Source organism: Benincasa hispida, chromosome 4, assembly GCF_009727055.1.
Source record: "Benincasa hispida cultivar B227 chromosome 4, ASM972705v1, whole genome shotgun sequence".
Lineage (NCBI taxonomy): Eukaryota > Viridiplantae > Streptophyta > Magnoliopsida > Cucurbitales > Cucurbitaceae > Benincasa > Benincasa hispida.
This window is the reverse complement of record NC_052352.1, coordinates 26,918,718-26,933,987: the sequence shown is the minus strand read 5'-3', so window position 1 is coordinate 26,933,987 and position 15,270 is coordinate 26,918,718. Positions and strand designations below refer to the sequence as shown.

The 15,270-nt window shown below is 32.7% G+C and overlaps 1 protein-coding gene across 1 annotated transcript; it reads left to right on the top strand.

Moving 5' to 3' along the window:
- The first annotated feature begins 12,154 nt into the window (after window positions 1-12,154).
- Window positions 12,155-14,971, top strand: LOC120076602 (oligopeptide transporter 6-like). The gene is made up of 6 exons (XM_039030478.1): window positions 12,155-12,640; window positions 12,786-12,883; window positions 12,997-13,566; window positions 13,655-13,913; window positions 14,024-14,206; window positions 14,312-14,971. The coding sequence occupies exons 1-6, from the start codon at window positions 12,155-12,157 to the stop codon at window positions 14,918-14,920; spliced, it is 2,205 nt and encodes a 734-aa protein (XP_038886406.1). The 3' UTR covers window positions 14,921-14,971.
- Window positions 14,972-15,270: the final 299 nt, after the last annotated feature.

The following is a 15,270-nucleotide window of genomic DNA, read 5'->3' as shown; positions in this document are numbered from 1 at the left end:
TTAAAACTATATGACATACAATATGGCATATAATAAAAACATACATCACATGTATATTTATACTAAAAGTTGATGGATCGGGATAGAAAATCTCTAAACAAGAAATTAAAAGGCTAACTATTACAAAATTTGAGTCCACCAATTCAGAACAAGTGAACCAAGTCTTGAACCGCTTGCCTCGAACTGCCTATCAAAGAACACCTTGCATCTGATCGTGTAGCAGACGCACCATGCGTCGAGTAGCTATACAATCGCATAGCTAATTATAATGTGATGAGCATGATAGTCTATGCAATCGTGTAGCACGCAAGCAAGCGTCGAGTATCCAATACCGCGCAATCATTCAACAAGCGAGCGCCTATGCGATGATGTAGCCAATGCAACACGATTGCATAACAAAAGGTACCCAATCATTTAGCTCTTGCTACACGATGCGATAACCTCTGTTTTGTCTTCTCCATCGAAATACCGATCTACAATCTTTCTTTGAAGCCTTTGGAACACCACGAGCGACTTAAAACTTAACAAATTTACAAACTCGATTGTAATATATTGCCCAAAACATGCAGGGCTCTTTACAAACCAACTTTGTAAATTTAAAGAAAGCCTTAAAATGAGAGTTCTATCCCGAAAACATCCATCAACAACACATCCATTAATATTTATCACATAAACGTAATGCAGATTATAAAACCCACCAATATTGTAAACGATTCAATACAAGAATGGAATTTGGAATCAGAAATTAATAACCTGGCTCTAATACCAATTGAAGGACCTCTAGTGAGGAGAACCTTGAGTGGAAGTGGATCGACCAAATTACATTAATTATCGAATACAAAGTTTACAGTAAACATATAAATAGATATGCATTTAAAGTTAAATTACAGCATGCTTTTTCAAGAAAAGGGTTCAAGATACATTACCTTTGAAGAACCTTTCTTCACGAAACCTCCCTCGAACAGTCACGAACCTCGAATAAAAAATCAGACACAACCATAATTGAGTCCTCGGTATTCTCAGGGTGAGAACCCAGGAATGGTGGGCTCTGATTATTTTGGTTAGAGGGAAGGAGCTTAAGGTGGAGGAAGAAGAAGATTGAGAGCTTTTCACACACAACTCAAAGATACAGAACTCTTATGTAAAACTCTCTCAATTGTTCAACCAAGTTCAACGTAGAAGAAAAAGAAAAATTGTTTTTCTTTTATTCCTTTTGCCATAAAATAATAACCACCCCACTAAAGTGGGTGGAAAGAAAAGATGGGGAAAGGAGTTGTAACTCCCTTCCTTATTATTCAAATAATAATAATATAATATAAATAAATATAATAACTAACTTATCATATTATATTTATATGAAATTATATGTCATATCAAATATAACATATAACTTATAGTTTTAATATTGTATCATATACAATATAAACTATAGTTTCTTTTCTCTATTATATGACATTTAATATAAATCATATTTATATTGAATTTAACAACTATGAATCATATCCATAGAAAATATATTTGAATCTCATTCAAATATTAATTTCCTCCCATTAAACTATAATATATCAAATACATTATGACAATTATATCATATATAATTGAAAATTCCTCTATTAATTTGAACAATTCAAATTAATCCAAAAATTGATTCTTATAAATCTTTTTGAGCCACCAAGGGGACCTCATGGACCTGTAGCTTGCAGCTTCAACGGTACATGAATAATTAGTTAAACTCTTTAATTACATTATTCACTATCTGTTAACTACCAGACACTCCATTAAAGACCGACAGCTGCACTCTTCACACTACTAATAGATTTCTATGTCCATTGGATATAACCAATTAACAGTACGATGACCCTTCACAAATTGCTCGTAACTACAACTAGGCCAAAATATCGTTTTACCCTTGTAGTTACATGTAACTTCTTAAGTATCACTGATTCCTCTAATGAATAATAGATCATAGTCCTACTATGACTAAACCCCTCTCGGGTCAGGAAAGGGTGTGGCGTCACATTGTTCAAGACCCAGAATCAGCCCTTAAGGGAGCAATTTATCTACTTACCTCTGCTTCGGGAAAGGAGTGAATTCCATCTTGTGCAGTTATGTTCCCAACTCCCCAATCAGATGAATGCCCAAAATGGTAGGCTTGTTGAGTCGACGATCTGGCCACTCTCATCCATACAAATCAAAGGACCGCCCTCATAGACAGGAGTTCACAACTCACTCAGGATTCAGGTCATGTTACCTATGGTCATCCTGGTGAAATATAAGTCTCTATTATGAACGGTGTTATATAATGTGACTAAATATTTCCTGGTTCGGTCTTATATAAACTCCTTTGTATAGAATATCCCCGCTCGCATGTCTAGTACATGAATGATCAGGATCAGATCATTTGTAGCACTTTGCAACAATTGTAACATCTACAAAGCGGACTATACTCATAGTGTCACTAGGATAAGGTACCCAACCTTATCCATATACTACAGATCATTTAGGTTATCACTTGAACATGATCCACCCGTATGTCTCCACATATAAGTTTAAATTACAAAAATAATCTTGGATGTTAGTTTATTGGTTTATGGTTAATGCAACTAAAATATCACATATTTTATAGACAAAGTGAATAAAATATCATATATTTTATTAATCACATAAAGAGTTTGTTCATACAAAGTTTACAAACTATATGACCCTATGAGATTTAGGACATCAACCCCAGCAATCTCCCACTTAACCTAAAGCTAGTGGGGTGTAAAATATAATAAAAATACAAAGTACACAAGCAATAAACTAGGGCATAACATGCCCAGTATGCCCAGTACATTGTCTCCCACTTGCCGTAGTCTAGTCGTGGTCTGTCCCATAGACCTGTCTCTTATACACATCTAGATGTGTATAAGAGACAGGTCTCCCACTTGCCGTAGTCTAGTCGTGGTCTGTCCCATAGACCCATACTCTATAGGTGACCCTCAAACACTGTAACCGTGAGGGCCTTCGTAAACGAATCAGTAATGTTGTGCTCCGAAGCTATCTTCGTGACAATCACGTCCCCTCGATGCACAATCTCTCGGATGAGATGATACTTTCACTCTATGTGCTTGTTGCGCTTATGACACCTAGGCTCTCGAAAATTAGCCACACACCACTATTATCACAATAAAGTGTGATGGGCTTCGACATGTATGGAACAACTTCCAGATCAGTCAAAAGAATTTCCTCTGCCAAACGGCCTCCTTAGTAGCTTCACAAGCCGCTACATACTTTGCCTCCATTGTGGAGTCCGCGATGCACCCCTGCTTTGCCATACTACTGCTCCTCTGTTAATAGTGAACACTGATCCTGATGTGGATTTCCTAGAATCCCTATCAATCTAAAAATCAGAGTTCGTGTATCACGTAAGGATCAAATCCTTAGAACCGGTTATACACAACCATGTAGTCCCTTGTTCTCCGTAGATACTTAAGGATGTTCTTAACGGCTATCCAGTGATCTAATCCTGGATTAGATTGATATCTACTAACTATCCCCACTGCATAATAGATGTCAGGTCTAGTATATAACATCGCATACATCAAGCTGTCCACGACAGATGCATAGGGATTTGTCTCATCTTCTCAACCTCTTGAGGTGCCTTTTGACAATGTAATTCCGTGCCTGATAGGCAATAAGCCCCTCTTGGAGTTCTGCATCGAATATTTGACAAGCATCTTGTCAATATACAACGCCTGAGATATTACTAACATTTTGTTCTTTCGATCTCGAAAGATTTGAATATCCAGAACAAACTGAGCCTCTCCTAAATCTTTCATTTGGAATTGGTTTAGGGTCCAAACTACCAAGGGCATTTGGGTCGCGTAGTGTGCTGGCATTGAGCCTTGAACAATTGCCATAGACTTGGAGTGCACTGATGGAAGAGTAAGAGGAGAGGTAAAAATGTGGTTTTGGGATTTATATTATTATTTTCTATATAGTTGATGTGTGGCTTTTAACTTTGCTACAGTTGATGGGGGCAGAAATTTTTGTGCATGACTTGGTTAGGCCCTAGAACTTGATCTTCCCATTCGATATATCTTATACATTTCTTCCCCCTTTTTTGCTCCCTTCTCATGTATTTGAACTTCCATGTTTCAATGTTTAGTGATTGTATCAATGCACATGAGGTGCAGAATTTGTTTGAAGATGCTCTATTAGTATAAGATTTTCTTGTTTATTTGGCTACTTTTAAATGTCGTTTATTTTTATTTTTATTCCATTTTGGTTCTTGCTCCTGTAGAAGTACCGGCGAGAAATGAAGGCGGAGGTTTGTCTTGTTTTTCCGTCTTTACATGCCAAGGATGAGCATTGTTCAACCAAAGCAGTGTCAATCTGTAAATTTCGGTTGCCCAGAACAGAACATTGGTGATTTTCATTTTCCTTTTTCATGGGATTGATTAGTAAATTTCTACTTTTTGTTCATTGTTATTTTTTCATAAGATATTTTTATAAGATTGATGATGAAGTTGTGATGTCTTAAACATACCATGGGAAATCTTTTGACTGAAATGATTTTTTGTGATTATACTCCATATGTAATTAAGTTATATTCAATTTCCTTCTGGTTGATTTATAATTAAAGCTTGCTTGACTTCTTTAATCATGTGAATCTCCTGGATTTTGATAAGCAAAAAATAAGAATTAATGCAAATAAAAATTTACAATTTAGGGGCAAATACATTTTTGGCCCTCGAAATTTGAGTTTAGTGTCTATTTGGTCTCCAAAATTTCAAAAGGAACACTTTAATTCTCAAGATTTGAAAAATACTACTAAATTATCCCTGAGTTAATTTGACAATTACTTGACTAATGTAAAAATGACATGACATGTTGAGTAGGCAAATTTTAAATGAAGTGACATGTTTAGGTAAGTTTTCGTTTTTTTTCTCTCTCTCTCTTTCTTTTTCTCTCTCTCATTCATCCCCTTTCTCTCTCCCTTCCATGAAAATCGAATGGGATTCCTATTTCCATGAAGTGGCAAGATTTGGAAAATACTCCTAAATGTTTCTATTTCCCACTACTACACAATCTACATTACTTACACTTGTAGTTTTTAATTACTTGACATTTCTTTGGAAAAAAATGTCAAGTAATGACCTTTAGGAAAAAAATGTCGAGTAAAAGGGTTAAAAAGGCGGAGATCGATGGGTTTTGAATATTTTCACACGAACCATAACTTGACACGTTTTTTGTGTCAAGTATAATAATCTCTTACTGACACGAATAAAATATCAAGAATAGTTGACTTATTATTTTAAAGAAGTAAAAGGATTAAATGCCCTAAAGCAATCCTAAAAATTATCTCAAATGCCCGCCTCCAAAATCCCCTTCCTGATCTCTCTCTCACACCCAATCTCTCCCTTCCTCGTCCAATCTCTCTTTTCCCTCATGCGAAGCAGCTCCGTCGGTCATCTCTCTCTCATCGTTGTCGTCCAAGCGACTTCCCTTCTCAACTCGATCCGGGAGATCTCATCATCGCCGTCGGCCACTCATGTGCAACAATGCTACAGTCCCTCTCCCTCTCGGGTTTCACTGCTAGATCTGTAATTGTTTGCTACTAGTTTCGACGCCGGTCAAATCGATCCAGCTAGATCCGCTCGTCGTTGTCTTGATCATTCACGTCGCCGTCGAGGTCCAGCTTTGTAACAGATTTTTTTCAATCGCGGGCTTTACTCTATCTCACCAAATCTACTTTCCATCTCGCTGGAAACTTGTATTTTTGGGTAAGGTTTTGGTAAGTTTGGTGAGTTTTGATTACTTTAGTGGGTTTCTTGGAAATTTTTGAATACCCATAAGTTTTTTACCCAAATTGATTGATGCTCTTTGTGATTCGGCTTTAGATTCAAGATTTGGAGAACATTAATGTACTGTCCAACAGATGAATATCGATTTCGGTAAAATTTTCGATAAGTATATGAGGTATATCTTATTTGCTATTGGATATTGGGTTTGTTCCATTGTTGCCCACAATATTTTGGTCGATGTTGGTGGATTTGTTTTAAGATTTTTGAACACTCAATAAGTTTTGACATTGACTTAGTAATATCTGTCACTTTTTTTTTGTGTTAGATTGAAGTATTGGAAGGAGTTGAGTTGTTCAATAGGTTTGAGACCGATCACTGGTAAGTTTGGAGGTTAGTATTAATAGTTATTTATTACACATTAAAGTATTGGTCTAATGATTGAGTTATTTTCAATTTTTTATGTTCAATTCAAAGATTTCAAGGGATTGGAACCACTATCTAGCAAAGTTAACGATGTTTGGACGTTTTGATAGGTATTGAGGCCTTGAAATTCTTTTGGAATTGTTATATAGTTGCTGGAATTTGGGTTTGTAATCATTATTATTGAACTTTTCGTAGGTTGGATTACTTAGTTGTAGTTTTGAAGTGACATTCGAATCAAGCAACACTTTGGATAATCTATTTGGAGTTAACTAGTTATTTTGGTGAATGAAATTAGGTCCTAAGGGTTGGACTTAAATTTGGATTTATAATTATAGGTTATAATTCTGGACTTTTGCGGGAGAAGCTTATTTTTTTTATTTGTAATTTCTGCATTTGTAATTTTGCTATCATATTTTTTAAAATTTTGTAATTAGAGTGGCTAGCCTTAGATTCAAATTATTTGTAAATGAAAACTTGCACGTTTTCTCTTATTTGATTCTTATTTGATTCTAATTATGTGTTTCAAATTTGGTGATCTTAATTTTGGATTATGTTGAAGAGTGTGTGGTGAGACACGTTTGGTTGATTTTAAGCAAATATTTTGGGAGTGTATTTTGGGAGTGCATACACTTTTTAAAATTTTATTGATTTACATGTGCCAAAGCGCAAAAAAAAAAAGAAAAAAAAAGTATATGCATTTTTTTTAAATAAAAAAATCATGACAAACATTTAATAATAGACAATTATCAATAATTTGTAGGCAAAAACCTGACATTAAAGATTATGTTCAATATCAGTTGAAAACCGACATTAAAGATAATTGGCATTGAATTCTTGGTCATCTATAATGTCGGTTTTAAACTGACATTAAAGACAATCGACATTGAATATCTTTTATAACACAATCTTCGATGTCGGTTTTCAATCGATATTGTACCCCTATAATGTCTGTTTTAAACCAACATTAAAATCCAATTTTGTAGTAGTGATGGATCCCATTAATTTCTCTCCTCCCTTCTTCTTTCTCTCTCCCCTCCATGCCTTCCTCCAAAAAAATATCATAGGTCTATTTTTCACTCACTCGTAAATTAATTTCTTCCTTCCCCCTCTCTTCACAAATAGAGATAAAAACCAATTGAATCTCAAAATATATATTAAAAAACTTTTTTAAAAAAAATAAAGGAGATAGAAACCATTTAGGAGTATTTTCCAAATAGTGCCATTTCATGGAAATAGGAATCCCATTTGATTTCCATAGAAGGGAGAGAGAAAGAGGACGGACGAAAGAAAGAAAGAAAAAGAAAAAAAAAAAAAAAGAAAACTCACCTAACATGTCACTTCATTTAAAATTTATCTACTCAACATACCATGTCATTTTTTCGTTAGTCAACTAATGGTCAAATTAACTCCGAGATCATTTAGGAGTATTTTCCAAATCTTGAGAACTAAAGTGTTCTTTTTAAAATTTTAGAAACCAAATAGACACTAAGCTCAAATTTCGGGGACAAATACATTTTATCCTAAATTATAAACTTTTATTTGCATTAATTCTTATTTTGCTAATCAAAATCGAGGAGATACGGCTAAAACAAATCTGAGTACATTGGTTCGAATATTGTTAATCATAGTTCAAAGGGAAGATCGGAGACATGAGAATATTTTAATGACTTTTCAAAATATTGAACAATTTGTTTATATTAATTGTAGTTTTTCATCATATATCTTAATTCTTACTCTATTTTTCTCTTTAATTTTTCTTACTACCTTGTTAGAATTTTAAAATAAAAACAAAAATTTTAAAGTGATCTTGTTGATTCATAAAAAATGAAACAAGAGGGTATTATTAATTATTTTGAACTTTAATAGATAATATTAAGATTTTTTTAGTACCACAATTAGAGAATGGGGATCAAAACTCATCTCATGAGAAGAGTAGTTTGGCCAATTTCTGTTCTAATTTTAATTTATTCATTGTATCAACTTGTAACCCGACCCTAATTTAATAATTTGTAATGTTGTGATTAATTTGAATTATGTATAATTTTCATAAGGAATTCTGATGATAATTTAAATTAAAAATAAATTGAAAAATTATTCAATTTGGGTTAGTTTTAAAGTTAAACCAATTTAAAATTGTGTTATACTAAAATAGTTTATGGATAAAATCTAATAATCCTAATCCGATTCAGTTATGAAATCGAAAATGAGCTTAAATCAAAATCCCCAATTAAATAGGAGTACCATTGGAGAAGGACTATTTAGATTCAATTCAATTATAATCTCCATATATTATTAGATTTTAGGGCTTATTACAGATCTGGCAAAATAAGTTTAAAAAATTAAGCCCATAACTTAGACTTATTAATTTTATAAAAAAAAGCAAAAAAAAAAAAAAAAAAAAACTCAACCTATAAGATAAACTTGATACACTATTGATATACATTTGATATACTATTAATATACACTTGATACACTACTAGTATATGTCTGATATACTCGATACACTTAATATGCTATTGATACACAGTTGAAAATCATAAATGATTTTTTTGATAAACATTTTTCCTCTAATTATGTCAAACACATCCAAATTGTCAAAATGAGTATACTAAACTGAGTGTTAGTGAGTTTTTGGTTGAATCTCTCCGACCTATTGTACATTTGTACTTAAAATTAAAAGAATAACATCATGTAAAAAGGGGGGGGAAATATAAAAGGGATAAAATAATGTAGCAAATGCAAAAATTAAAGTGAATAATAACTCATATTGCTGCAAACAAAAAATACAAAAAATATACAAATCAATTAAAAAAATACACAACTAATATACTTTAAATGTAGTATATTAGTTGATTGATAAACTAAAAAACTTAAGTTATTAAAAGGGCAAAATTGGAATACGAAATAAACAAAAATTTAAATTTGAGAATTTTGTCATATCTACCATTTTTTATATGTTAAAAAACGTACTCCTAATTATACATTTTGAATTTACCATTCATGGCAAATTCCCTGGATTTTATCCAAATTATTTTAGTGTAACACAAATTTAAATTGATTTAGTTTTAAATAAGACCCAATTTAGCTAATTTTCTCATTTATTTTGAAATTATATTATCATCTCAATTCCTTATACAATCATGCTTGACATATTCCATATTTCATACCAAACAAATGGGAAAATACTTTTTGGTCTAGTTTTTGGGTTAGTTTGTGGCTTACTTTTCAAAATGTTATTTTCAAATTTTGAATTTGGTTAACCATTATGATCGATCTAGTGATAAATAAAAGACATTTAATTTGATAAAGGACTAAAGAAGGGATGACTTTAATATATAGTGGTCATAATTTTATTAATCTTTGTTTGGATCATTTTTTTTTTTTGGGCAAGAAATAGCGCCTGACGAGACCCAATAAATATATACTCAATTGATAATATTAGATTTTTTCTTTCTTGATACCATCATAAATTTTAAAAATAATGTGAGGTTGACTAACATTTTATTATTATACTAAAGATTAAAGTTTTAACACAATTTGCGTTCAAGAACATAAAATTTTGGATTCTAGAATTACGTTTATGAACTATTTTAAGAGTGAAAGTTGCCGTATACTTAACTTAAAAAAAAAATAAAAAAATCCACCCCAATCTTCTAGGAATTTGTTAGTTGAATGTAGATGTTCGAAAAATAATGCAGTTTTATCTTGGACATTTTATGATACTATATTTATTTGCATGTATGGATTCCTATCTTCAAGTATATTTGATTTGTCAAATTACATGTATATTAGTATATACAACTATAAACTTTAAAAATATAGGATCCATTGGTAAGTTTTCTATTTTTGTTTTTGAAAATTAAGCCTATAATCTTATTTCTACCTCTAAATATCTTTCTTTATGATTAATCAAGTCAAAATTTGAAAAATAAATAAAAAAGTAGCTCTTAATTTTTATTTTTTTTTTAAATTTGGCTAAAAATTCAACTATTGTATTTAAGAAAGATGCATATCAATTTGAACATGTGTCAACTTATAATCTGTCCTTAGTTCAATAATTTGTAATTAATTTTAATTATCTAGAAAATAATTGTATAATGAATTCAAGGGATAATTTAATTTTAAAATATATCAAAAAAATTATTCAATTCGGATTAGCGCCTTTTGTTTCGTGAGCATCCAAAATTTCTATGAGTAGGTATCTAGATTATTACATTTCATGTAATATGCCTTTGGCATCCAAAGATTTTCGAGTATCTTAAAATACTTTTATGAATGATAAATCAATGGTTTTGGAGGGTGTTCCTTTTTTACTCTTTTTTAGTACTCTTCATTTTTTTTCTTATATATATATATATATATATATATATATTATTTACGTTTTTAATTAAAAATAAATATGGTAAATTATATGTATCATTTTTTTGTTAGGATGCATTCAAATTTAAATTTGAATTAATATTTATGAATAAAAATTTTAAACTAATATATATTATTTTGTAATAAAAATAGTATAAACTATATTAATTTTTAAAAAAAGCTCAAATTAATTTTTTTTAAAAAAAGTACGTAGCTTAAATTAAATTAAATTAAATTAATGATATTTTTTAATAGAAATTCCTGCCGGAAAAAAAAAAAACAAAATTATCTTAAGATGCGAACATCTATAATAATCGATTAATGCATCTAAAGATTACAATTAAAAAAACAAACGAGTAAACCCATTTAAATTATATTGCGCTAAAAAAAAGATAAGAATCTAAATAAAATATAAAAATCCTTATCCTATTCTGTTATGGATATCGAAATTAAAGTGAAGTTAAATAAAAATCCCCAACTAAATAGGATTAGCATTCTGATCAATATAAAGGGTCTTAACCCTTCAACATATTCTTCACCCTTTTCTTTTCAAGCTCAACAGATTGAGGTTTGTATTCTCTCTTCTTTTTTTTCTTCCTCTTTTATAATATATGTATCATCTCCTTTATTTTTTTTTCCCTTTTTTCCTATTTTTTTTCTCTCTTCGCCTCGCCTGCTGCCGGAACACTGCCGAAAATGCTGCCCGGTCGTCGGTTTTTCTCCCGTTGTATGGTGGTTTTCCGGTTCCTGTCGTCGCCGGCGAGAATGGGTTAGGGGAGGTGGTGGTCTCTCTAAAAGCCACAGTAGAGGGAGAAAGAAAGCCATGAGGAAAAAAAAAAAAAAACTTTTTTAGGGTTTTCTCTTTTTTCATAAGTATGGGATTAAGAGCATATATATTTAGATTTGAAAACACTTTTGTAGTAAAAAAAAAAAACTAAATAAATAAAAATTCTTTTTTGGTACTAAAGCTAATTTATACTTGAGTGAAAATGAAGCTTAAGATCACCTCTTTATTTGGTTATCTCATTTTTACTGTAGTTTAAAAAGAAAAAAACCAAGTGAAAAATGAAAAATTTTTAGGTCATGTTTAGTAACCATTTGGTTTTTAATTTTTGTTTTTTTAAAATTAAGTCTATTTAATACACATTTTTTATCATGAATGGAAAATTTCAAAAACAAAAACAATTTTTTAAAAATATTTTTTTAGTTTTTAAAATTTGATTTGATTTTTTAAAAGATGAAAATAGAGTAGGCTTAATTTTAAAAAACAAAAACATACGTTTTTTTATTTAAATAAGAATTCAACTCCAATGCTGAAAAAATACAAACCATATTGTAACTGCTTTGGTTTATGAATTATGATTTATTAGTTGTTATAATAACGGCCATTCTTTTAAAATATTGAACATCGATGGGATGTATTGAAATAGAGAATCTTGACTTCTTTAGGAATTATTCTCTATTCTATTCCTTTTTACATATTTAATCTCCCAATTTGATTTACTTTCGTTTGATTATGCAGGTTTTGTAGTGAAGTCGTAGTGGAAAGTGTCACCTTGCACTCCACAACACAAGTTATTAGCATGTCAGCTAGTGTATCTGAGATTCAAAGTGCGGAGCCTGCGGAAGTGACTGTCGATGAGGAGTGCCCGATCAAGCAGGTGGATATTACAGTATCGAAAACCGATGACCCAAATTTGCCAGTTCTCACATTTCGAATGTGGGTTTTGGGGATTGCAGCTTGTGTCATACTCTCGTTTGTGAACCAATTCTTTTGGTACAGATCCAACCCATTGTCCGTTACTTCGATTGCTGCACAGATAGCTGTTGTGCCCCTTGGCCATTTGATGGCCAAGACGCTTCCAACTCGACCCTTTTTCGAAGGCACACGATTCCACTTCACTATGAATCCTGGACCCTTCAATGTAAAGGAGCATGTTCTGATTACCATTTTTGCCAATTCTGGTGCTGGCACTGTTTATGCTACCCACATTTTAACAGCGGTTAAGCTGCTCTATAGGAGACAACTCACCTTCCTTCCTGCTTTGCTCATTATGCTCACCACTCAGGTTAATCTCCTCATCCATTTTTTTATTGGCTCTTTGTCTAAAATGTGGTAATATATTGTCTTCTATCTTGTCAAAAAGACATGAATTTTTTCATTGTGAAAATTGTTGCAATGTTCATAAACTTTATATCATTTTTTGGTTGTAGATTCTTGGATTCGGTTGGGCTGGAATTTTTAGGAAATATTTGGTTGAGCCAGGGGAGATGTGGTGGCCATCTAATTTGGTTCAGGCCTCATTGTTTAGGTGACTTCTTATTATCATGCTCTATTTGAGATTGATTTTGTTTTAGTTGAATGAAGCTTTTATTCTTTGCGTTCATATAAAATTTCTAATTAATGAACTTTTGAGATTTGTAGGGCTTTGCATGAGAAGGAAAAGAGACCAAAACGAAGCACTACTCTTACACAATTTTTTATCTTGGCCATGATTTGCAGCTTTGCCTACTATATTTTTCCTGGCTATCTTTTCATGATGCTTACCTCTTTCTCTTGGTTGTGTTGGTTTAATTCCAAATCTCTTTTGCTTCATCAAATGGGTTCTGGCATGAATGGCCTTGGACTCGGTGCATTCGGGATAGACTGGTCGACAATTTCATCTTACCTTGGAAGTCCCTTAGTTAGTCCTTGGTTTGCTACCGCCAACGTTGCAGTGGGGTTTGTTCTCGTGATGTATGTCATGACACCTCTCACTTATTGGTTTAATGTCTACGGTGCCAAGAAGTTTCCCATATATTCAAGCAGCCTTTTCATGGCTAATGGTCTGCATTATAATATTTCAAGCATAGTCAATTCTAATTTCCATCTTGACCGAGGTGTTTACAGCACAACTGGGCCTGTAAATCTTAGTACTTTCTTCGCAATGACTTATGGTCTTGGATTTGCCACACTTTCTGCTACAGTTGTCCATGTCATTCTCTTCAATGGAAGGTAACCTATCCACAAAACTTCAAATTATAAAATATAGGAAACTATATGTAACCTTGTCCAATTGATTGATTTAATATATTAAATGTAGGGAGTTGTGGAACCAAAGCAGAAGTGCCTTTGGCGGGAAGAGAAAGATTGACATACATACAAAGCTTATGCGAGCTTATAAACAAGTACCAACATGGTGGTTCATTGTCATCCTTGTGCTTAACATTGGTCTCTCCGTTTTTACTTGTCAATATTACAACGCATCACTTCAATTGCCTTGGTGGGGTGTACTATTAGCTTGTTTTATTGCCTTCTTTTTTACCCTTCCCATCGGCATTATTAATGCTACCACAAATCAGGTGAACCATGGGATACCAAATCCAAACTATAATTGTTTCGATTAAAAGAGATCCATTATGAAAAATTTACTCATCATGTTCAATCTAATTGATGTCTTTCTTGTTTGCAGACACCTGGTTTGAATATTATTACAGAATACATTATTGGTTATGCGTATCCAGAACGCCCGGTGGCCAACATGTGTTTCAAGGTGTATGGATATATCAGTATGTCACAAGCTCTAACATTTCTCTCTGACTTTAAGCTTGGCCACTACATGAAGATTCCACCGAGAACAATGTTCATGGCCCAGGTGAATTTTCTGTAACTTTAGCTTAAAATTATATATATTACAATATCAAATACGACATCCAATTAAGTGTGTGAAGTTGCTCATAACAAATAAACTTTACTGCAGGTTGTAGGGACGATCATAGCAGTGTTAGTATACGTTGGAACTGCTTGGTGGTTGATGGGATCGATTCAAGATTTGTGTGACACCAACCTGCTGCCAGAAAATAGCCCCTGGACTTGCCCAATGGATCGAGTGTTCTTCGATGCTTCTGTAATATGGGGGCTTGTGGGGCCTCGTAGAATCTTTGGAGATCTTGGAGAATATAGAGCTGTGAATTGGTTCTTCATTGGTGGAGCGATTGGCCCGTTGCTTGTATGGATTGCACACAAGATGTTTCCGAAGCACACTTGGATTCGCCTGATTCACATGCCAGTTCTTTTGGGGGCTACGTCGATGATGCCACCAGCTAACGCAGTGAACTTCACGAGTTGGTTGATCTGTGGTTTCGTGTTTGGGTATTTCCTTTTCAGATACAAGACAGAGTGGTGGAAGCGCTACAATTACATCTTGTCCGGTGGGTTGGATGCTGGAACTGCCTTCATTACGATACTCGTCTTTCTTACGTTGGGATCAAAGGGCATTGACTGGTGGGGAAACAATATTGATGGGTGCCCCTTGGCCTCTTGCCCATCTGCCAAAGGAGTTTTTGTCGATGGCTGCCCTGTTTTCTGATGTTATCTTTCTTTGTTTAGCAATTTCTTTTTTATTTTTGCTACATTACTCCCTCCCTGGTGTAAATTATCATGTTGTAATTAATTTCCTTTGACGATTCTTTTTTTTTTTTTTTTTTTCAATCAAATCATGTGCACAGTTTTTTTTGGTTAATTTTTAATTGATTTTTAAGCTATAATGATGGCCCTTTTCATTTGATTTTTAAATTTCAAGTATACAACTTTTTTTTAATCAACTCCAAGCTTCTAAAAAATATCAAACCGTTCATGACAGTACCAAATATGTCCCTTGGAATGATTGCTTATTTAAACCAAATTATGTCTACTTATTTGATTAATATTTAAGTCAGT

Excerpts from the sequence above, each read along its gene's own strand:
- LOC120076602 (XM_039030478.1), top strand. The coding sequence starts at position 12,155 with ATGTCAGCTAGTGTATCTGAGATTCAAAGTGCGGAGCCTGCGGAAGTG. Across the intron at positions 13,567-13,654 it reads GTCATTCTCTTCAATGGAAG|GGAGTTGTGGAACCAAAGCA; the intron begins GTAACCTATCCA and ends TATTAAATGTAG. Across the intron at positions 13,914-14,023 it reads TTAATGCTACCACAAATCAG|ACACCTGGTTTGAATATTAT; the intron begins GTGAACCATGGG and ends TCTTGTTTGCAG.